Source organism: Conger conger, chromosome 13 (genome assembly GCF_963514075.1).
Source record: "Conger conger chromosome 13, fConCon1.1, whole genome shotgun sequence".
NCBI classification, from domain to species: Eukaryota; Metazoa; Chordata; class Actinopteri; order Anguilliformes; family Congridae; genus Conger; species Conger conger.
Window position 1 is genome coordinate 41,747,493 of NC_083772.1, and position 24,422 is coordinate 41,771,914.

Sequence of the window (24,422 nt, forward strand, 5' to 3'; positions counted from 1 at the left end):
CAGTGTTTGGGGTGTTTATGGGGTGTGGTAAGGGCAGTGTTTGGGGTGCTTATGGGGTGTGGTAAGGGCAGTGTTTCGGGTGTTTATGGGGTGTTTATGGGGTGTAGTAAGGGCAGTGTTTGGGGTGTTTATGGGGTGCGGTAAGGGCAGTGTTTGGGGTGTTTATGGGGTGTGGTAAGGGCAGTGTTTGGGGTGCTTGTGGGGTGTGGTAAGGGCAGTGTTTGGGGTGCTTATGGGGTGTGGTAAGGGCAGTGTTTGGGGTGCTTATGGGGTGTGGTAAGGGCACAGTGTTTGGGGTGTTTATGGGGTGTGGTAAGGGCAGTGTTTGGGGTGTTTATGGGGTGTGGTAAGGGCAGTGTTTGGGGTGCTTATGGGGTGTGGTAAGGGCAGTGTTTGGGGTGTTTATGGGGTGTGGTAAGGGCAGTGTTTGGGGTGTTTATGGGGTGTGGTAAGGGCAGTGTTTGGGGTGTTTATGGGGTGTGGTAAGGGCAGTGTTTGGGGTGCTTATGGGGTGTGGTAAGGGCAGTGTTTCGGGTGTTTATGGGGTGTTTATGGGGTGTAGTAAGGGCAGTGTTTGGGGTGTTTATGGGGTGCGGTAAGGGCAGTGTTTGGGGTGTTTATGGGGTGTGGTAAGGGCAGTGTTTGGGGTGCTTGTGGGGTGTGGTAAGGGCAGTGTTTGGGGTGCTTATGGGGTGTGGTAAGGGCAGTGTTTGGGGTGCTTATGGGGTGTGGTAAGGGCACAGTGTTTGGGGTGTTTATGGGGTGTGGTAAGGGCAGTGTTTGGGGTGTTTATGGGGTGTGGTAAGGGCAGTGTTTGGGGTGCTTATGGGGTGTGGTAAGGGCAGTGTTTGGGGTGCTTATGGGGTGTGGTAAGGGCAGTGTTTGGGGTGTTTATGGGGTGTGGTAAGGGCAGTGTTTGGGGTGTTTATGGGGTGTGGTAAGGGCAGTGTTTGGGGTGTTTATGGGGTGTGGTAAGGGCACAGTGTTTGGGGTCTTTATGGGGTGTGGTAAGGGCAGTGTTTGGGGTGCTTATGCGGTGTGGTAAGGGCACAGTGTTTGGGGTGTTTATGGGGTGTGGTAAGGGCAGTGTTTGGGGTGTTTATGGGGTGTGGTAAGGGCACAGTGTTTGGGGTGTTTATGGGGTGTGGTAAGGGCAGTGTTTGGGATGTTTATGGGGTGTTTATGGGGTGTAGTAAGGGCAGTGTTTGGGGTGTTTAGGGGTGTGGTAAGGGCAGTGTTTGGGTGTTTAGGGGGTGTGGTAAGGGCAGTGTTTGGGGTGTTTATGGGGTGTGGTAAGGGCACAGTGTTTGGGGTGTTTATGGGGTGTGGTAAGGGCAGTGTTTGGGGTGTTTATGGGGTGTTTAGGGGTGTGGTAAGGGCAGTGTTTGGGTGTTTAGGGGCGTGGTAAGGGCACTCACCATGGGAGGGATGGTGGCAGCATGCTGCTGCAGGTGTTGGGTGCTCAGGTGGCCCTGCTTTCCTGCAGACACCAGCACTGAGCCGGGAGGACTCTGCAGGGACCTCTTCTCCCCGGGGAACAGGCTGGAAAAGCACACAAACACAGACACTGTTACTGCCACCAGCACGGGGACATCCAGGGAGCAGGGAGCAGGAGGGATGGGCGGTGACAGGGGGAGAGAGGGAGAGGGAGAGAGAAAAAGAGAGAGTGAGAAAGAAAGAGGGCCATTTGGTAATGTCGTCCACCATCTAATGCACCCACGACCCCTGGCACTGTTGCCCCTCTCTGCGTTGTCACTCAGCCTTTGCCCTCATCGTGCCCTTTACCACACTCCACCAGCCGGGCACAGCCTCGCCCCAGCAGGGCCCAGGGAGGGGACAGAGCTTCGGCTCACGAGGGGACACCAACTCGCCCCAAATCTTTCAATAAACTTCAAATACCCTTTAATTCACCTCAGCCCTTTTTTGGTATTCTGTGTACTGTACTGCATTCGTTGTTCTTTCTCACTCGCTCCCGCGATGAATGAGAACGTTCATGAGAAGACCTCCAGAGCTCTGGCATTCCAGGCCAAACAAATAGTTTGGAAATTAACAAAAAATGAAAGCTGTAGGGCAGTTTTCCATCCAGGTGAAGGGCCAGTTCTCAGTACCCTCCCCCATCACAACAGTTGTGAGGCACCAGGGCTTTCAGAAGAACCCAGGCTGTGGGGCCGGGGGCGTCAGCCTATAGCACAGGAGGGCTACGAGAGCCATATGGTTTCCATGCCAACTGCCGCCCGTAATTACTTCATCGGCCCTGACATTCCCGCTACATTTCTTGATGAATGCATGAGTGACATCGAAGGCAGTTATTGTGACCCTATGTATGGATCGAATCTCTAGCGTTAGTGTTTTCAGCCAATTAGCATGATAGCCAGAGCAACTGGTGGAAACAAAAACCTGCGTACACTCCGGGCCTCCAGGACCGGAACTGCCCACCCCTGGCCTAGAGTATAAAGTGCCCATTTTAGACCAGGCCAGTGGTCTCCAACCCTGGTTAGGTTTAGTGGGGGGTTTGGATGGGGGTTAGAGTTAGGGTAAGTGGGGGGTTTGGATAGGGGGTTAGAGTTAGGGTTAGTGGGGGGTTTGGATAGGGGGTTAGAGTTAGGGTTAGTGGGGGGTTTGGATAGGGGGTTAGAGTTAGGGTAAGTGGGGGGTCTGGATAGGGAGTTAGAGTTAGGGTAAGTGGGGGGTCTGGATAGGGGGTTAGAGTTAGTGTTAGTGGGGGGTTTGGATAGGGGGTCTCAATAGGGGGTGGGGGTATTGCCGCTCACCTCAGCCGCTCCGGCTCCATGTCCATGTCCTCGTCGGCGCTGCAGGTGGCGCTGGAGTCGTGCTCTGAGGGGCCGTCGCCCTGGGGGCCCGAACGGGCCCCGGACCCGGACTCCGCGCCGCGGGGGCGCTCCCGGTCCGTCTGGTCCGGCAGGAGGAGCCGTGTTTCGGGGTTACCCTCCTCCTTCACGCCGGGGCCCTCGCTCCCGGGACTGCGGCCCCTCCCCGGTGGGGCCTCCCCTCCGAGGGGGCCCCGGGCGCCGGCCTCCTGCCGGTCGAGGCCCCTGGCAGACTCGGGCCGGGATGGAGAGGGGGCGCTCTCCGTGTCCGAGCTGTTCTCTGCACCTCAGAAAGGGAGGGGCACAGGGGAGACGCACAGTTAGGCAGGGTGCCAAACGCATCTGCTACAGAACAACGGCATCTCTCCACAATTTATCTCAAAGTATCAAGTAAAAACACCTCCATCCAGTAATTCACATGAACATAAAGATATCTGTAGGACAGCAAACCCACAGTATACATTGTCCTGGAGCAAGTGTGTATTTTGTTGTGTTGTGAGTACACCATTTATCTGTGCATATGTGTGGATCATTAGGGTAGTGTTTACTGTGTGTGTGTGTGTGCGTGTGTGTGCCTGTGCATACTATACATGTCTTGAGTGTGTGTGCTTGTGCGTACTGTATGTGCTGTGTGTGTGTGTGTGTGTGTGTGTGTGTGGGTATAGTAGTATGTGTGTGTGGGTGTGAGCTTGTACATACTGTACGTGTTGTGTGTGTGTATAGTCGTATGTGTGTGTGTTTGTGCATACTATATGTGTCGTGCATTTGTGTGTATAGTAGTGTGTGTGTGTGCGTGTGCGTACTGTATGTGGTGTGTGTATACACGTGTCCTCTGTGTGAGATCTGTCTGACGGTAATTGTCCTCTGCGCTGACCTTCGCTGTCTCCTGGGTTGTCATCCTCATTGGAGCCCTCATTCTCATCGTCGCCGGCAGCAGCAGAGGCCCCGCCCTCACCCTGACTCACATCCCCATCACCACTCCCCCGCCGAGCATCCTGAAGAGAAGGAGCGCACACACACACACACGCACGCACGCACGCACACATACACAGAGACACACGCACACACACACACACACAGACACACACACACATACAGAGACACACACACACACACACACAGACATACACAGAGACACACACACACACACACACACACACACACACAAATACGTGATGAATTTCAGAGTGCCTGCTGTGATGAATATGAATGGGGACAGTTGGGCGTATCACAGTTGTATTTTTACACGATGCATTTGATATAGAAGCTGCATAAGCTCTATAACTCAACCAGGCCAGGAGACTCTAAGCTGCTCGCCCTCCAGGTTATAAAAAACATATAATATATATATAATAACAATAATAATAATAATGAAATAATAAAAATACTAATACTTCTACTACTAATAATAATAATAGTAATAATAATAATGAATACAGACTAAATTAAAGACAGTGAAGGGCTGCAGTGAGCCAGCAGGCTGGGTTTGGGGTCTTGTGGGCAGCACCTGTTTGTACTGCTGCAGCAGGTTGTCCAGGTTGTGGCGTCTCTTGTAGTTGAAGTAGAAGTTCTTGCACTGCGCCTCGCTCTTGGTGCCCACCATCTTGGCGATGGCCGTCCAGTTGCGCCCGTGTTCCGCTAGCCCTGTTAGCGCAGAGAGGTCACACAGGGGGGTCAGGGAGCCCTGGGGTCAGCCTGCCAGCGCTCCGCAGGAGGGCCAAAACCAAGCCCAGCAGGGCTTAGATGGCACCTTCCAGCAACCCCAACTCCTTCAATACTGCACCGAACACTGCATGAGGAACTGAACCAGCTCCGCCTCCGCCCTGGGAGCTCCTAATGGGGGGAATCCTAATCTTTATTTCGAAGGCGTGCTGGCAAAGCCTTTTCACCTCCACCCCCATCTGTCACTGCCGGTGTTAGGGCCCATAACCTGATCCTCCAACCCCCCCCCCCCCCGTACGTAATCTCACCCGACCTGCCGTGTGACCTCTGCCCCGCGACCCCCAGGGAGCCCCGGGGAGCCTGCAACCTCGCCGCCCTGACCCGCTGTCTGCAGGGCATACTTCACCCGCACCGATCTAACAAGGCACGAGACACCAGAGTGTGGCTCAGGCGCGCCCATCCCCCTGGGAGCCCAATCCTGCAGCAGGAAGGGGGGATCCCTTACAAGTCCAGCTATGCGGTCTCTCGCTCCGCTGGGCATTGGGGTTCAAGTGCTGGATTAACCCTTTAAGGCTTCAGCATAATGGCACAAATATGTGAGTAGAATGTTCTTAGATGAACGTTCCAATGCTGATGCAACAATCACGAGTTCTAGAACGCTGACTTAGAACTTTGAAACAACATTGGAAAAAAACCCAAAAAAAAACCTCAGCTACTCTTCCAAAGGGTTAATCAACCTGAAAAACGTGTTTGAGAAAAAGAGGCGTCGGGATCGTTAAAGGTTACGGGCAAATCACTGGGGCTAAAGGAGCTTGCCACGCAGTCGCTTAGCCCCTATTCGGTGGGATGTTGATTTACGAAGACTGTGCAGAGCCAACGTGATTAAGAGCAGACATGCAACAGTTCAAGGCAGGGCCGTGTACAGTACAGGCTGCTGTAGGGGCAGAGGCCATGTAAAAAAATGCCACCCCCCCCGTGCGTGCAATATCCTACCGTCTGCACAAACTGTAGTTCACCATAGACCACCTACACAGTTACACCGACTACACAGCCACATCAACCTTCAATAGATTTACCTTCATTCAGGGAACGAACAGTAAATAAACATTAGACATAGAAATTATGGAAGAAATAACATTAATAAAAGGTCAAATGAATGGCGTATATGTTTCACTGCATACTCACCATACTCAACTGTGCATTTAGATTTTTGTTTTTCCTAAATAGAATGTCTCATTTAATCTGCGTCGCATTGTGTGAAGAAGCTGTGTGTTTACTTGCAAATTGATTATTCAGATCGCTAATTGTTAATCAAGGAAACTGAATAGCAACAGGTCGAGACTAATGATCCATTGAAAGTAGGGGTGTTATTTTTTTTGACACCTCTTTACAGTAAACTACACTGGTTTACTGGTGTTCTTGAGCACAGTGAAATCTTTAGAACATACCTGCATGTTGCGGCTGTAACTGGTGCATATACAAATGTCTGGTCAAGACATTATTTCGCTAATTAAATAATTAAGAGCAGAAGTTGGGACAAAATCCTGAAACGGATCTGCCCTTGTCGTGCCCGCCTGGTTTAATGGAAAGTTGTCCACCCTGTCTATTTTCAGCCCACCAGCTGCCACTGAAACTGGGCTAGTCGAGCTGTATTAGCCGTTTTACTCTCCACCCCTTTCTACCTCCCTGTCCACGTCCTGTCCTGATGAATATTATTCTGACAAAATTGAAAGAAACGTAGTGCACCGACCACACCGTCACACAGCAGAGGCCCGGGATACAAAAACTGACAATGTTTAGCTCGCTAGCCTTGAGATGGCTAATTCAGACACGCAATTTTAGCTGCTCATGCCATCATTTAGCTGGAATAATAATGGATCGTTTTTACTCGTGGTTTCATCATCCATACCGGTTTCTCTCCTGGGCAGGAAAGACAAGTTAGAAACGGAGCAAAGCCACAGGCACAGAGACAGGCACAGGCACAGAGACAGAGACAGAGACAGAGACAGAGACAGAGACAGGTACAGAGACAGGGACAGAGACAGGGACAGAGACAGGCACAGGGACAGAGACAGAGACAGAGACAGGGACAGGGACAGGGACAGGGACAGGGACAGGGACAGGGACAGGGACAGGGACAGGGACAGAGACAGGGACAGGGACAGGGACAGGGACAGAGACAGAGACAGGGACAGGGACAGAGACAGAGACAGGGACAGGGGCAGGGGCAGGGGCAGGTACAGAGACAGGTACAGAGACAGGCACAGAGACAGGCACAGAGACAGGGACAGAGACAGGGACAGGGACAGGCACAGAGACAGGGACAGGCACAGAGACAGGGACAGGGACAGGGAGAGAGACAGGGAGAGAGACAGGGGGAGAGACAGGGGGAGAGACAGGGAGAGAGACAGGGACAGGCACAGGGGCAGGGCCTGGGACAGGGGCATGGGCAGGGGCAGAGACAGGGACAGGCACAGGGGCAGGGGCAGGCACAGAGACAGGGGCAAGGGCAGGGGCAGGGGCAGGGACAGGGACAGGGACAGGGACAGGCACAGGCACAGGCACAGGCACAGGCACAGGCACGCACTCACATTTCTGTGTAACTGATCACTGTCTAGTACATCGAGGACCACGAAGGAAATGAATCCTCATCATGTTATCGTGCCCGAGTTGTGTGTACGGCTGAGCTGAAGGACCACCAACCTTACCGCATGTATATTTTAAAATGTCAAATAAAATCAATCACTCGATCAATCAGTCACTCAATTACCTCAAGTCTATCTGTGCATGGTCTATGCCTGGTCCTCTATGCTATGGTCAGTTTTACTCAGTGAGCCAAATCTAGATCGCACCTTCCTCATCAATATACACATTTTACATTAAAAAAAGATCCACTTCAATAAGACAGGATCCAGGTCAAGCTGAAATTCAGAACCCAGCCTTGAGCCTCCCATCATTATCTTCATGTAAACTGCAGTGTTAAAGGTTTTTGTCTGTTTACTTACACAGCAGTGCTGTTCCAGCACATCTAATAACATTTTGATGCATTTTGTGTAAGACACAGTCGAGCCAGTTTACGCTGCCCATTACAGAACCCAGCGTCAGGTCTGTGCATTCCTACTCGATTCAAGGGAGATCTCAATAAGGCTAATAAAGGCCTTGCTTCGCAAGATACAACTCTCCAGCACATAATCCATGAAGTATGTTGTTCCCAAATCTAAACGCAGTCTTAACCTGAGAAATAACCCGTTCGAGCAAACTGAAAGTGGCCTGCTATGACCGTCACTGTACAAATAAACCCAGAAAGGGTGTTTCAACAAAGAAAAGCCTCCTGTAGCCTCAGCTCATACTGCACTACAGAAACTAACAAACCTCTCCATGAAGTCTGCATTCTTACCATGCCTCTTACCACGAGTTTGACAGATTCTGAGTGTGTGGCGTCTGTGTGTGTGTGTGTGTGTGTGTGTGTGCGCGTGCGTATACCTCCGAGAGGAGGAGAACGAACAGCAGAAGAGAATAAAACAGCAGTCGGCCCACCTTGTTTGGCCACTTCCATTTCATCCTCGGTCCAGCGAGACGTCTCCCCAGCCTCCAGAGCCCCTGGACGCACAGGGACAATCCCGTCAGACAAGAGAGAGGAGCCTCGCCTAATCTCCTAATCTCCTAATCTCTTTACGCTCCAGGGTCGGGGAGGGGCCCTCGGCCCGCCACAGCCGGGGGGGGGAGTCAGCTGACAGGGGCTCAGATTTGGGAACAGGACTAAACGCGGCGTCTACCGTCGGTGCTGTCGGGAGCGGCTCAGGCTCAACGCTCTCTGGGTTCACAACCCGCCGCCAACTTCTATCCAGCCCATTTCTACAAGCACCGAAAAGACATCCGCACTGAAGCCCCTTTACATTTTACAAGCGACGGACAAACAGCCGACCGGAGGAGGCACAGCCCTGGAACGGTCAGCAAACATCGGAGGAAAAGATTTGAATTTTAGCAAATTTAAGCGGCGGAAGATTACAGCACCAGACTGAGCGAGGAGGGAGCTTGCTGAGGACGAGAGACAGCAGATCAAACCCATTTGAATCATAAGACCTTTCATCGTTTTAATCATGAGACCTTTAATAACCACAGGGTTTCGGCGTGGCCTTTCATTCAGAAGACACGGCAGTGTCCGTGTCGGTACAAACAGACATCGACACTCCATACAGAGCACCCCCCCACTGGCTCTTGGCCAAAACTTCTCGCAAGGATGCGGTTTTTTACAAAAGTAGGATTTTCCATGCAATGTATTTTCATCTAAGAAAATTCACAACAGTTTTAAATTAACTTAAAAAAACGTATTAGCATACACAACACATCATACATTTAATAATCCATAAGCAACAGTGTGTTTTTTGAAAAACAACAGTAAAACCACAGTAACCTTTTAAATGGTGAAAAAGCACAACACAATTTAAATGGTGAAATTTGAAGATGAACTGGATTGGGTTGTTTTATTATTTGTTTCATATTGTGGAGTGCTTCAAGCTCTGTTACTAATAGTTGAGATGTGGCAGCTTGGCAGTTTATACAGCTATGACATTGTGCACCTCACCCAAACACCCAAACTGAGAAACGGCTCACTGGCCAGCACACACTGGGGTCTGCCCCCAAATGAATAAACATCATTTTTCAGAAAGCGAGAGAAGCCAGGATATCTGAGGGGGGAGGAACTCATGCCCTCCTCCACCTCAGCTTTACAATCCGGCACTTATCAGGGATCCAGTAATATTTCGAGTTACGTGACCATCCCACACATTCCAAGATGCAATGGGCTAAGATGTAATATCACAGAACTAAGAACCTGACCCCACTGGTTAGTTGGTCCTGTCGAAACTTCAATGCCTTTACCCATAATGCCCTCACCCTGAAACACCACGGGGTTGCCATGGGCAACAGCGGGTGAAGCACAGGAAGAGCCTTGTTCTCTTTCACAAAAAGGAAAAGGGGCTATCGCTTCCCCAGCGGTTATTGTGATAATTGCTTCGGTGTTACCTTCATCTTCTACATATTCAGCTCTTCACAAGCCTTCTACTGATCAGTGATAGGGCAACCAAAGAGACAGTAGCCGATTGTAAGAACGTGGATCTCAGGCTGTAAGGTACAGTCGCCGCCACAAAGTGAAAGACAAGACAAGAGGACGGTACCTTTGTGCGACTGTGCGTCCATGACTACCATGGGAGGGGTGGGGGTCTTGGCCTGTTCCCGCCCGCTCTTGGCAACTTGCTCGGGCTGCCTTGCTGTCGCGGCGGGCTCTGGCCGGAGGGCTGACGGACAGCACAAAGGCAAAAGGGTCATCCACAACACAACACAACACGGTTCGGCAAAACGCAACAACGAACTTGAAGGCACTCAACAAATAGTCAGAATTTTGCAAGGACTGTGTCTGAAGTCATGGCACCAGGCTATGGGGGAGGGGAGGGGTCATCACCAGGCTCTGGGGGAGGTTGGGGGGGGGGGGGGGTCGTCACCAGGCTCAGGGGGGTTGGGGGGAGGTTTGGGGGAGGGGTCGTCACCAGGCTCAGGGGGGTTGGGGGGAGGGGAGGGGTCGTCACCAGGCTCTGGGGGAGGTTGGGGGGGGGGGGGGGGGAGGGGTCGTCACCAGGCTCAGATGGAGGTTGGAAGGGAGGGGAGGGGTCGTCACCAGGCTCAGAGGGAGGTTGGGGGGGAGGGGAGGGGTCATCAGCAGGCTCAGAGGGAGGTAGGTTGGGGTCGTCACCAGGCTCAGAGGGAGGTTGGGGGGGGGGGGGGGCGGGCGTCGTCAGCAGGCTCAAGGTTGGGGGGAGGTTTGGGGGGGGGGGGGTCCTCACCAGGCTCAGAGGGAGGTTGGGGGGAGGGGAGGGGTCGTCACTAGGCTCAAGGTTGGGGGGAGGGGTGGGGTCCTCACCAGGCTCAGAGGGAGGTTGGGGGGAGGGGAGGGGTCATTACCAGGCTCAAGGTTGGGGGGAGGTTTGGGGGGGTCCTCACCAGGCTCAGGGGGAGGTTGAGGCGGAGGGGAGGGGTCCTCTGTGGCCGCGGCCTCGTTGGCCATGGAGCGGGTGATGCGGCCCTTGCGGCGGCCCTGGCTGTTGGCCGTCTTGCGGCCCCGCGTGGCGCCCGGCTCCTTGCCGTCCTCGTCCTCCCCGTCGCCCTTGTCCTTGTCCTTGCCGACGTCCCTGCAGGACGGACGCAGAGCGAGGTTAGCGCCCAGCCCGGGGCTCCGTCTCACCTCGCTCTCCGGCCCCCACTGATGCTCCCCGTCTCCTGCACTGGGGCCAGAGACATGTTAAAGGGGGGCTTTGTTTTTGCTCTTGACCGTTACAGTGGCTTCAGTACTCAGACCTTCCCTCTTTGCCCACTTTGTGTTGTAGATTTCATTTTGAATGGATAAAACTGCCACTTCGCCCATCAATCTACACTCAATCACCCCTAATGACAAAGAATAACCCATAATGACAGAGTGAAAACATGTTTGTAGAAGTTTTTGCAAATTCATAAAAGAAAAAACCCCAAAAGAATCTCTCATTTATATAAGTATTCAGACCCTTAACTCAGTACTTTGTAGAAGCCCATTTGGCAGCCTTCACAGCTTTGAGGCCTCTTGAAGGGGTCTGAATACTTTATGAAGCCACTGAATATCACACGTACCACAGCAAAAGGCTTTCCACGCAGAAATGCAGGTACTTTTACCTAAACTCATATCCTGGAGGATCTCGTGGAAAAGAAATGCAGGACAATAATGAAGACACTGCCTGACTCAACAGCTGCGGCGTTCTCCAATGATGTAATGTTTACCAAATCTAATTTCAGGGGCACGGTTGCTGCCGCCAGCATTGCTGGGTTATTGCGGCTTGTCAGGTGACTTGGAGCAACACAAGCATGACACGTGGCTTGGCGAGAGAGAGAAATAAATGCTCAGGCATATCTTCGGCCAAAAGAACACCAAGAACCACCGGTTCAATGTCTCATAGCAGAGATAAGAGTGAGCAGCCCGGAGCACAGTTACTGTAGACCAAAGAGTACCTGTGTGGGCAGCGTTCATACACAAGGGAATTAACAAAAGGTACAGAAGGAGAAGAGGGAAATTCAAATGGTGTATGGTGCATGTCAGCATGTGTGCACAGAATATTATTCTGCAGGAATTCTTCACAGAGAGCAGAAAGACTGAAACATCTTATAAGAGTCGAGGGCAATGGGAAGGAATTTAGACTTCCTTGATTACTTTTTTGAGAAGAAATTCAAACTTTGATTCCTCTTACAGGAGGGAATTTAGGCTTACTTTGACTCCTCTTACAGGAGGGAATTCAGACTTACTTTGACTCCTCTTACAGGAGGGAATTTAGACTGATTCCTCTTACAGGAGGGAATTTTGACTGATTCCTCTTACAGGAGGGAATTTTGACTGTTTCCTCTTACAGGAGGGAATTTTGACTGATTCCTCTTACAGGAGGGGATTTTGACTGATTCCTCTTACAGGAGGGAATTTTGACTGATTCCTCTTACAGGAGGGAATTTTGACTGATTCCTCTTACAGGAGGGAATTTTGACTGTTTCCTCTCACAGGAGGGAATTTAGACTTACTTTGACTCCTCTTACAGGAGGGAATTTAGACTTACTTTGACTCCTCTTTCTCATCTTTCTCCTCCTCTTCCTTTTCTTCTTCTTCCTTTTTGTCACCTTTTTCCTCCTCCGTCTTGTCCTCTGACTTTTCTTCTTGTGCGGGACGTGTGATCTGTTGCTGAAAACACAGATTCATTTTCCATTCATTTGCAAAAGAGATTTCTGTTCCCTGCAGTGCTCAACATTATTTACTCCATCAGAGAAGACAAAACCTGTGCAATAATATTGGAAAGGCCATACGGCTTTCGAAGTTTCCCCATGCGGACACTGTCGGAATCCTCACCACGGCAACGGTCTGGGGCAAATTGTGGGATGTGTTTGATGAAAACCTGGGGGTGGCGTATTTGACAAATACCTCATCAATGGACCTATCAATCAATAGATTAGTAAACAAGATGGAATTATTGTAGTTTCTCTTTCTTTCTTTTTTTCCAGAGCAGCTGCTGCTGCCAGAGAGGAGAGCGAGGAGAGGAAGGTGGAGAGGGAGGGTGATGGAGGTAGAGAGGGAGGGTGGTGGAGAGGGAGGGTGATGGAGGTGGAGAGGGAGGTGGAGAGGGAGGTGATGGAGGTGGAGAGGGAGGGTGATGGAGGTGGAGAGGGAGGGTGATGGAGGTGGAGAGGGAGGGTGAGAGGGAGGGTGAGAGAGAGGTGGAGAGGGAGGGTGACGGAGGTGGAGAGGGAGGGTGATGGAGGTGGAGAGGGAGGGTGACGGAGGTGGAGAGGGAGGGTGACGGAGGTGGAGAGGGAGGGTGATGGAGGTGGAGAGGGAGGGTGATGGAGGTGGAGAGGGAGGGTGATGGAGGTGGAGAGGGAGGGTGATGGAGGTGGAGAGGGAGGTGGAGAGGGAGGGTGATGGAGGTGGAGAGGGAGGGTGAGGGAGGTGGAGAGGGAGGATGATGGAGGTGGAGAGGGAGGGTGATGGAGGTGGAGAGGGAGGCAAGCAGGGGCGTTGGAGTAACCACTTATCTAGATATGTTGTTGATAGTAGTGGGGGGGGGCACAAGTACGTATTTCACAGCAAACTGTGACCACCTATCTAGATGTTATTCATAGTTGTTAACATTAACTAGCCATTTTATTTGTGTACCCTACCATGCAAACCATTAAAGACTAAAAAGTAGTGAAAGAAAAGTAAATAGCATATTAGCTTATTCCATAATAATAACTTATTATATAAAGTGTTCTGAAAGTTAGAATGCCCCATTTTCTCATTTCAACTGAGTGTTTAAATTAAAAATGTGAATAAATAGCATATAAATGCATGGAAAGATATAAATGCATGTGTACATCATATAGACCTACATTTACTGACACTGCTGTGGCGTTTTCACCTATATGCCAGGTATGCCATTGATAGGGCAGACTACCTTGACACTTGATGCAGATGTCAATGGGTCAGTTGTAGATCACATACACAGGGTGTGGACAGGCTGCTTGGCTGCTGGAGAATTGCTGGTGGTACTAGTGTTATTTCAGCACTATTTCAGGAAACAAATTTGCGATCAATATATTAATTAAAAAAGGGAAATGGGGGCCCACACAGCAATTTTCTTTCAGGGGGCTCGAAATTTGAGGCAAGCACGCATTTTTCAGGAGAATTTCAGCATATTTCTTTCAGGAGAAATTCGTATACAATATATTATATTTTACACCTCATAGGACCCTAATATAATTTGGTTACCCGTCTTATTGGAGTCTAAATTGACTCTTTGGAAACCAACCTAGACATAATAATGCTCAATTTTGGTGCTTTTGTCACCACATGTGAAACAGGATTTGTCCAGAGCTGTGGCTCCATTGTGTTTCTAAGCCCATGAGGCACAGCCACAAGCATCTGTATCCACTCAAAAATATATATTTTTGGTGAGTGAAAAGAAACTTCCACTTCCACTCTGTTTGAGCTTCTGTAACTTGTTTTTTCTTCTTCAACACAGTTTGGCTAAAAAAACAAAACACGACACACCCAACTGTGTTTTTGTGAAGTAACAGTTGCATAAAACCAGGACAAAAGCTGCGGTGTGTATGCTTTATAATGAGCGATGCAGACAAAACAAAGTTTTGCAAATTGAAACATTTCGGGCATTAAGTTCAAGCCAAAGCTGATATTCCAGCCAGTACAAAAGTGGATGGAAAAAGCCAGCAGAGCCTTTTGGCTGAAAGTGCGGGAAAGGGCTGTAAATGGAACTCCAGGCACAGCTAACCCAGAGCATCCACATCTCCACTGATCTCTCGAGCACGTCGCATCAGACTGGGAGCGGCGTGTGCTCTCCTCTACTCTCACAGGGACTTCTGGAGCAGGGCAGGCGGGGGTGGGCTCCAGCACCCACACACCCCAAGACGCGGACACGTTTTCAAAATGGAGAAAAGACTGCAGCAGAAAGAAAATTAACATCCTTAAAATGATGTTTCCGCTAATTTGCTGACGAGAACGGAGCGCTGTATCATCATCGTCATCTCCATGAAAGAGGCCTGCAGACGCCGTTCTTCAGGAGGTAAACAGCCATTAGCTCTGAATCAAACAACGCATGACGTTCCCAGATGGCCCGCGATTCAGGAATGGCAAAATCCCAGTTTCTGACAAACAGGAAGGGAAGTAAGGGAGAGGGTGAGAGGAAAAGGCGGTCACAGGGCACCGACGGGAAGGCACCCACGCAAACAGGCACCTTGTTCAACAAATCTTTGCCCATGCGCGATTTAGCCTACAAAATAATTTCTTGAATTAAGCAATATCGCATGTACAGCAGTGGAAAATCACTGAAATAACATGCTTAACCATGGTAACAGTCAAAGAAATGCTTGAAATTTAAGAAAACTAATCAGCGAGGGTGTCTCGGTGGCGCAGCCTGTAGAGCACTGACCGCATGCTCATTGCGAGCTGCGACGTCGGCGGTTCGAATCCGACCGTCTGACATCTGTCGCATGTCTTCCCCTCTCTCTCGCTCCCATTCTTCCTGTCTCTCTATACTATATACTGTCCAATAAAGCTGAAAAAAAGGCCTAAAAAAGATCTTTAAAAAAATAATAATAATAAAACTAATCAGCATAAAGGAATATGAGTAAATGCACTGATATCGCTTTTGTCGAGCACAGAAAGGACATGAATTCTACCTTTAACATTGTTAGAAACAGAGCTCAAATTCGATGACTAAAATAATAAAAACAGGCTCATGCCTTGATTCGTTATCCTCCAAAACTATAAGTGAAAACACTAGAAAGACATGGAACTGCCAAAAAAGAGAAAAATCACCTATGACTTCACCTATGAAATGAATACACCCAGCCATAAAAATAATTACTCTTCTTGGAGAAATAAAAGATGTCCTGGAACCTTCCACACAATGTTCCCATTCTATCCCAGCAACACACAATCTCCTTGCAACATCACACCTCACTTTGTCACATGACATCTTGCATCTGGAGAAATTCAAACGACAACAGCTGGAATATTTACGCATCTGACCGCCGTGCTGGATACGCTCTTGCACCAGACACCAGAAGAAGAAGAAGTTTTAACTGCATTTTCAGCTCCTCTTCATTCGCAAACTGCGATTATGAGGCGGCCCCATTCTCTCAATGCGTAATTAGCTTTGGCCTTACAAAATAAGACTGCATTCAAACTGCATACCCTCGACCGCACCAACATACCCTCGACACACCGAATTTAGCACCGCGAGTTGCGCTGTGATGGATGTAAACAGGGCGGCCTGTAGCGCAGCGGTTAAGGTGCATGACTGGAACCCGCAAGGCCGCTGGTTCGATCCCTGGGGTAGCCACAATAAGACCCGCACAGCCGTTGGGCCCTTGAGCAAGGCCCTTAACCCTGCACTGCTCCAGGGGAGGATTGTCTCCTGCTTAGTCTAATCAACTGCTCTGGATAATTTTCCAAATGCCATTAATATAATGTAATGTAATGTAAACCTGGGCCTAAATTTACATCCTGGCTAAGATCTAGAACTGATGAAAAGAAACAGACAAAAAGCAGACAAATCTAGAAGGTTTGCCAATCTCTATATACACAGCCAAAAGCATAAGACAACAAACCCAGTGAATTTCAGGGAAAGTAACTGCCATGGACACATATTTCCACCTCAGCTTATTTGTTTACCTTCGCAGTGTTGACTGTAGGGATCCACTGCCACTCCAGCATTGGTCTGCAAGGCCATCAACCGTGATGCCCCATGTACGGCTCTATTGCATGGCCTATGAAGGTCGAAGGAGCCAACGGGAGCTAAAGTGTTCTTCAACTTTTGAAGTTTGTGGCACCGGAATGGGACAGTGCTCAAATGTCTATGAAATAGTAATGAATGAAAGATATTATACTGTAATTTAGTATGTGGAATGAGGCTTAACAGGTTTACTGAATTAATACTGAGAAAGGGGAAATATTCCAGTGTAGTGAACCGTCCCAGCCAGACTCCAAAGTTCACAGCTTTGAATATTCTAAACCTTTTGCTCTTTGCAGCGCACTCAGGGAAGCTCCATTCACCGCAGATAGCTAAACAAGTATCATTACAGGGCGATTTGCACAGCAATTTGAATTTTCATATGCTACTCCTCACCTATAGACTGCATCCACATGGAAGGGTAACCTTTTTTAAAATAACAAATTATGCGGGGCCATTTGAATGCCATACACGGTTTCATAACCTCCTCTAACCTTTATGCACAATACAAAAAGCACAGCTCCAATTTCCCTTCCCTGAGTGTATCGTAGCAGGCAGACCAGATTAGTCTTTTTAAGTTATATATATATATATATATATATATATATATATATATATATATATATACGATTCTTAGACACATAAATTCAGACTGCAAACACGAAGCTAAGCAGGAGACACAGTAACCTATTTTCAGACTCAGCTGGTCAGTGTTGAGCAGTGCTGAGGGGAGGAAAGAGCAGGGCCTGATTCACAGTGCATTCTGGGGAATGTAGGCAGACAGGAATGCAGCAAGATTGAGCAGGCACTGTTTCAATTGAAACTGAAAAGACAGGTTCAGTCCAGGATATTACAAGGAACTACGAATCAATTATCGTTCATTGGAACCGTGTATTTATATTTAGATAATGGATGATGCTACCTTTCCCAATGTCTGAGTAGCTCAATCAGGCCCAATATTCATATTCAAAAAGAACAATAAAAAACAAGGTCATCTGATCTAAGGCCATTATACATCCCACAAAGCAAAGCCTTTTAATTTAACAAGGGAAAAAATGAAGCTGGGTCTAAGCAGAAAAACAACTGATCACAATACCACTCTGCTGGAAGGTCAAGTAGTCGCACTGAACATAGCTTCACCCAGGGAGGGAGGGTTTGGGTTCGGCAGGATTCAGCCTCAATCTCAGTGCATTAGTAAGTCCTATGGTCTGTCTGCTGCCTGAGCCATGCCAGGGACAAGCCTGTGCTGAACCTGCTCTTAGCCTGGGCTACACCTGTGCTAAACCTGCTCTTAGCCTGGGCTACACCTGTGCTAAACCTGCTCTTAGCCTGGGCTACACCTGTGCTAAACCTGCTCTTAGCCTGGGCTACACCTGTGCTAAACCTGCTCTTAGCCTGGGCTACACCTGTGCTAAGCCTGCTCTTAGCCTGGGCTACACCTGCGCTAAACCTGCTCTTAGCCTGGGCTACACCTGTGCTAAGCCTGCTCTTAGCCTGGGCTACACCTGTGCTAAACCTGCTCTTAGCCTGGGCTACACCTGCGCTAAGCCTGCTCTTAGCCTGGGCTACACCTGTGCTAAACCTGCTCTTAGCCTGGGCTACACCTGCGCTAAGCCTGCTCTTAGCCTGGGCTACACCTGCGCTAAACCTGCTCTTAGCCTGGGCTAAACCTGCGCTAAACCTGCTCTTAGCCTGCTCTTAGCCTGGGCTAAACCTGCTCTTAGCCTGGGCTACACCTGTGCTAAACCTGCTCTTAGCCTGGGCTACACCTGCGCTAAACCTGTGCCAAGCTGGATGTAGAACATACAGACCACTGCGCTCCCTACTGAACTGAGAGACCGTTTCCGTGATGAAACACACGTACCAACATTTATGGAGATTCCAAAATTTGGGGAAAAAAGTAAAAATTGGAGAAAACAAATATATGAAATACCTTAACATAAAATGTCTGACAAAATAGTTTATGACTTGACAATATGCCTGCATCTATTATAATATATAGTTCCTCCAAAAACACAACATTTCCATTTTGTAATAAAGGTGAAAAAATTCAGCGCTCTTTCAAGCTATACATTTTAAAGAGCCAGTTTTAATCTGGAGCCATGCATGGGACGGTCAGAAGTTGTATATACACCGCATGAAAGGTGAAAGCTGCCGGGCACAACTTTCACTGCATTGGACTACAGAGTAAAAGGCAAAAGGAAACGGGGAAACTGGCCCCCTGTCCGCTCTTTCCTGCTTTACATTTCACCCCCCCTCACGGCACACTCCAGTCAGGGGCGAAGCGGAGAGGTCTGCATTCTGGGAGCCGAAGCAGAGACCTCTTCCGCCCCAGAGACAGACACAGAGAACAGGGAAAGGGAGGGAGACGGTCGAGACGCACCAAAAAAAATTAAACAAAACAATTTAATTAATAAAAACCTAGAAGGGCCGAGTAATCGTCAGTCGACGACCAACGTACCTGCAAGCTCATCGGTGGATCTAAAAGTGCTTTCCTCTCCTCGACACCCCTGAAGCTGTCTGGGTGTCAGGTCCAAGCCCGACACACAGCTCCCAAAAACAGAGGAATGCCATGTCGGAGTTCTGCAGACCAGTCACGCATATTCCGGGACACGGTGTCATCCCGCTGCTGGAGCAAGCCGAAGAATCGCCCATCTCTCTCGCGCTCTTTAATCTATCAAGGGTCACGCAAGGTAATCCCCCCCCCCCTCCCCTTTGATTGGCATTCACAGCAGTACAGCAAGTTTTTTTGGCCTTGTTAGATCAACGGGTCGTACCACTCAGCCATAAACAAGAGGGGTGTTCGGTAGCTGAGGGGGGAAAAAAAAAGAAAGAAAGAAAAAAAAAATACCACAAATCCAAGCAGCCAGAACCACGATCGCTTTCCTGCCAGTGCATGCTCTCTCTCTCTCTCTCTCTCTCTCTCTCGCTTTCTCCCTCCTTCTACCTCCCTCCCTTTCTGCCTCTCCGTCTCGCTCGGTCTTTAAAAGCACAGCCCACTAACTCCACGAGCCTCTTGGGGATTTCAGCAAACAAAGCGCGGTCCAATGTCTTTTTCGGAAAACAAAATGTCAGGCCAGAGCAGGATTTCTCTGCTTCCTCCTTTTTTCGTGAAGTAATTTCTGCGGTATTTTCACTCGGTGGAGTATGAGCATTTCAATAATTTTCAACTTAACTGTTGCATAGATAGACACATATGAAACCCACTCGGTCAGTCTGATATTCTAAACAAAGCCAATTTCAAGAATGCTTTACTAGCATGACATATCACAAAGCTGACAACAATGTTGACAACTGTCACGACCGAATATTTTAACAACAGCCATCATCACTGTGTCACTGTGTTCTGCTGCACTGCTAAATTACAACATCAAATTCCAGGCCAGGAATCTCGTCTATTTCTTTGGGGAGGGAGGACAAATTTAGCAATCCCAGTCCGTGTCCCACTTTTGTCACCTCCACTGCTCAGCACGGAATTCACCCCACCGACGGTAGCTGCTGTTGGCTGCGGGCACAGACTAGCAGCAGCACAAACTCATTTTTTAATCTACTTTACTTCCACAGCAGAACAATCCTGAGGCTATGTTTGTAAGAGTCACACAGAGTCAGGTCAATTTCACCTTGTGTCACATGTCAGAGTTCAAACTACTGACCGATCACGGTATTGTGTCTGGAGTCAAACTGGAGACAGTGATTCAAATTAATTTCATTCTCTGGTGGTGCCCCCATACATAGTGTACACACATAAATTACCCCTCATCTCTAGTTGCTATTGGGTCATTCTGTGAAAAATCTACCAAAGGTGTGGGGGGGTGACCACTCCAATTTAGCTCAAACTCTGTGTAAATGTTCTTTATATATGCACTTGAGAACATGCAAATAAAATGAGCCTCTTTGGATTTGTCATTTTAGAGATATTGGCTCTTAAATTAGACACCTAAAAAACCACCCGCAAGTAGAAATTGTTTGTCTATTTCTCAGCCTCATACCTTTGGCATGTTCACCAGCACAATTTTCTGTCTACATTCAGATTATGGACTTTCATAATACTATTCCGAAAAAAGTTTTGTCATTAAAAAATGCGAAATCATGCCCCTTGATAGTTTCTTTTACATTTTTGATGGCTTATTACATCAGCACCACTTGGTTTATTACTTCAAAAATTCTAAGACTAGTAGACATTTCGATTAAGAACAGCCACAAGCAAAATGAATATATATTTTGATACATATATATATATATTTTTGGCTCTTTTTGAACTGACCAAAACGTACATTGCAGTATCGACTCAAAATTACATAAGCAGGCTTATTATGCCTTTTGAAGAACACACAGTTTCATTTTAATTGGTTATTTTCTAGCCAGACCCAAACTTGGCATTGTATAATTTTAATACATTATCTTTGACTTAATTTTGTGCCTGTTCTTAACAAAAATATTTACTAGTATTTCAAGGTTGGATACCATACACCAAATGGCGCTGTGTGGTCACTCTCCACACCTCTTACATATTCATACAGTAATATAGTATAGTAATGTTATTCATTTGTTCATTTATTCATAAAATGTTTTGGTGCTGGTAATGTTTTCAGTGTTTTACTGTTCATCTGTTGTCGTGGGTACATGTATTACGTGGTTGAATATGCTGCACACAAGCCCCATGGGGATAATAAAGACTAATTTGTCTTTCAAAGCCTTCTTACTGCATAAAGACTAAACAAGAGAAACTCATCGAATATGTCCACTGCTGGATCCACTGACGGACTTCTATACAAACTGCCTGTCCGTTTTGCGACAGCAAACATTCCACATTTGCTTATTCTATGTAGTCAGTATTTCTCAGTCACAAGGCTACATTTCACTGCGATCTCAGCATGCCAGACACATACAGTGAAGGCACCAAGGCCTGACGAAAAGCCTCCTTCTCTCCTTTTCACCCTGAAGAGGTTTTACACTTATAGTCCACTGCAGCGATGCCTTCTGTCTGAGTGGCGTCACAGCCCAGGAGGGCAGGCTAGGGAGAGACGGTGACAGCCACTCAGGAGCAGACATGCAGTCGGTTACCGGGGCGAAAGGAGCGAAAAACACGGAGAAGTGATGGGACAGGGATTGACTGTGTTCCAGAGAACAGTGTGAAATAAGGCGCCGTGCACAAACACCTTCAATAATTTACATTATACTCCAGGGTACGGAACAGTCCTCCAAAAAAATAAAAAAATTAAACATTTCATGACCTGTTTTCCCCACCATGACCCATTTATTGAAGATGAATCGTGACAAAAACAGAGCAGACAATTTTGTTTTTACGTGCCCCGGAGGGTCGCCATTTTTCACGTTCATCGATGTTGCCCATCAATCTTCTTCTCCTGTGTCTATATTACTCAGTTCATCTCGCCTGCCGTCAAGAGAAAAACTCATTCCGAGGACCCAGAATCACCCAGAATGAATACATTTTAACCCTCCCCTCATTTCTGTGTCAGGGCATCGACTGGGATCAAGAGCTGCCCCTGGGTTAATATCAATTTGTATTACTGTCTGGCGGGGATCCAAGAGAGATTCAAGTTGCTCGTAGTAAATTTGCCAGTTGTAATTTCTCTGAGGAGGGAGACTGAGAAATGGGTGTGTCTGAACAGGACGTATAATAACAAAGATTCCACACCAACAGGTGTCTTCAGGAGAAGAAACAAAAAAATGAATAAATAAATTAAAACTTCAAGAAGATGAACTGCATTAGAACAACGGTGTCAAAACGGTGTCAAAACCAATCTGCTAAAGTTTGGCTTTGCAGTGGAAAAACATCAGAGAGACACTCCTTGATACTTCATAACCATCATAAAGCATCATTCCTTGGTACGTCAAAGCCATCTCGCCATTTTTAATACAATTTGTGTGTCCTGATATGTCAACTGAAGTTGAAGTTTCACTGCAGTAACAGACAAGTGTACTGCTCTGTACACTAGAGGGCCTCCAAGACTACAGCAATGTTCGGCAATATAGACAATGTACTTCTTCAATTACCTTGGCCTTGAGAGTAGCAAGGCTGCAGAATCTTCCATAACGATGTCAGGCACAAAATGAACTCCTAAAAGCAACAGTTCACCCAAAAAATGAATGCTATTCATTAATTTCCGGACGCGGTGAAATTGCTTTCCCCCCCGATAATGACAGATCTTTGACGCATTTCTTTGCAGGCTTTCATTAGTCACCACGAGGCCTAATTTCAAGATGGATGAATATGGATGAGGTAGATCCAGCTAGGGATCTCCTTTATAATCTCCTCAAATTACCAAAAATAAGGTAACTGAATGGCATCATTTGCACATCATCTGTAGGCTGCAAGAGCAGTTAAAATGGCAGAAATGATATAACCGCCTAAATGCTCTGTTCTTCATTAGAGACTTGCCAAAGCAGGCTGAAGCAGCTGTGAAGTCACGCACACACACACACCATGGCAGTGCCACGATAGTTCAGGGGCAACACCCGTATCTGTGCCCTTTCCTTTACATCCCAGAATGCAATGAAGGTAGACGGGATTATATTCTGCTGTCGCTGAAAGAGTCAAAACCTGTAACTAATCACCTTAGGTTTATCTCAAGCTTTATTCTGGCAACCTCGATGAATCAAAACAAGATTACAGCCTACTAGCTAATCAATCACTGTACCTAGTACCTTTGACAGCGAACAATGAATCTTCCAGTGGAAGACACACATTTCTCAAGGGAAGAAAAGAAACAAATAATATTCATTTTTAAGCTGAATTATCCCTTTGAATGCATTTTGCAAAGCCTGTAAAATGTTCTACAAGGAACTCCACAAGGAACACAAGGGATATAAATAAAGACTGTGATCTGATATTCTCTCAGTTAGTGCTGCAGATGAGCCCTCCTCCCTCCACGCTGCATTAAACCTGTGTGTCTGTCTGGAGCCAAAGCAGACGGTCACTGACCTGGTTTCGACCTCGGCGTTTGCCAAAGTTGCGTCTCACTAAGGTCTTGTAGTTCTCGTTCTTCTTCGTCAAGTAGTAATACAAAACGCAGTCAGAGACACACTGCGGGGGCAGAAAAATATTATCAGATAAAAAAAGGAAAGCAATTCACTTGGTGTAAACAGGACCCTTTAAGGATTAGATTACTGAGGCAAAATAAATCAAATCGTGGACAGATGCTGGCATTAACACACAGAAAACAAGAAGAAAGAGAAGTTCACAGACAGTTCACAGTTCTCCGTGACCTCTGACCTCCCCTCACAGTCAATCGTTTGCCAGGACTGCTGGCATAACAACGAACACACATGCATTGATTTTTTCATCTCAAATGATTTTATTCATTTCAAAAGTATTAGAATTCATTGTTCAAAATTAAAGAGTCAATCTAATCTTTTGATCGTAAAAAAAAATAAAAACATATTTGATGCAATGGCACTGTCGTAGGAATATCAATTAAATGCGTTTTTCGTTAAATTGCTCCTTTATATGCCTGCTTGGGGGGCTGCATTCCTGCCACGTATTCAAATGGCATGACTATTGTGCCAAAGTGCCGGAAATTCAAAAAGCGTCTTTAAAATGATGTTTTATATGTTGCTGAATGCCACCCTGTCAAGACAAAATTGTTGGTTGTCTCCAGGCAGTCGTCTTTCTGCAAAATAACCAACTGCTGCATTATCTGCGATGGAAAAAGAGCATAATGCTCTGGGTTATTATTGCTGGGATCCTAGTAGCCAATAGCTTTGTTTCGAAAGGAACGTAGCGTGAAATGTTTTTGTGACCACAGATATCGCTAACTCCACCAAAAAGGGACAATTACAGATAGACACTTTAAAATACTGACATGTAGTATTGCACTGTACCTCACCTTCCAGTATAAATATACAACTGCAAAGACCAGCAATTAAACAGAAAAATCCACCGTAAAAAGGAGGGCGGCTTCAATAATCAATGACTCACCTTTCTCTCCAAATACGATGCGATAAGGCCAAAGTTCTTTGGATGCTGTACAAACCTGCAGATGAGGAGAACGTATTCACTGTGAGACACATGGAGGGGCTCCCAGGGGCAAACACTCAGGGGCAAATTCACTGAACACACATTACTCATTACGAGGTGAGCAGGGGGAGGGGGAAATCTATTGGAGCAGCTCACGAT

The 24,422-nt window shown here is 47.7% G+C and overlaps 1 protein-coding gene across 4 annotated transcripts in view; it reads right to left on the minus strand.

Moving 5' to 3' along the window:
- The window catches only part of LOC133107727 (nuclear receptor corepressor 1-like), an 82,771-nt gene that overhangs the window by 33,471 nt on the left and 24,878 nt on the right, over window positions 1–24,422 (minus strand). Inside the window, exons 13-22 of one of the 4 annotated variants that reach the window (XM_061216854.1) lie at window positions 24,225–24,279; window positions 23,229–23,330; window positions 12,116–12,237; window positions 10,488–10,768; window positions 9,668–9,787; window positions 8,028–8,090; window positions 4,336–4,472; window positions 3,703–3,823; window positions 2,772–3,114; window positions 1,419–1,542 (exon numbers count right to left, since the gene is read on the minus strand). In XM_061216854.1, the coding sequence (XP_061072838.1) occupies window positions 1,419–1,542; window positions 2,772–3,114; window positions 3,703–3,823; window positions 4,336–4,472; window positions 8,028–8,090; window positions 9,668–9,787; window positions 10,488–10,768; window positions 12,116–12,237; window positions 23,229–23,330; window positions 24,225–24,279 (1,468 nt within the window). The remainder of the gene's footprint in view (window positions 1–1,418; window positions 1,543–2,771; window positions 3,115–3,702; window positions 3,824–4,335; window positions 4,473–8,027; window positions 8,091–9,667; window positions 9,788–10,487; window positions 10,769–12,115; window positions 12,238–23,228; window positions 23,331–24,224; window positions 24,280–24,422) is intronic. The other 3 variants (XM_061216857.1, XM_061216855.1, XM_061216856.1) reach the window with 3 other exon arrangements.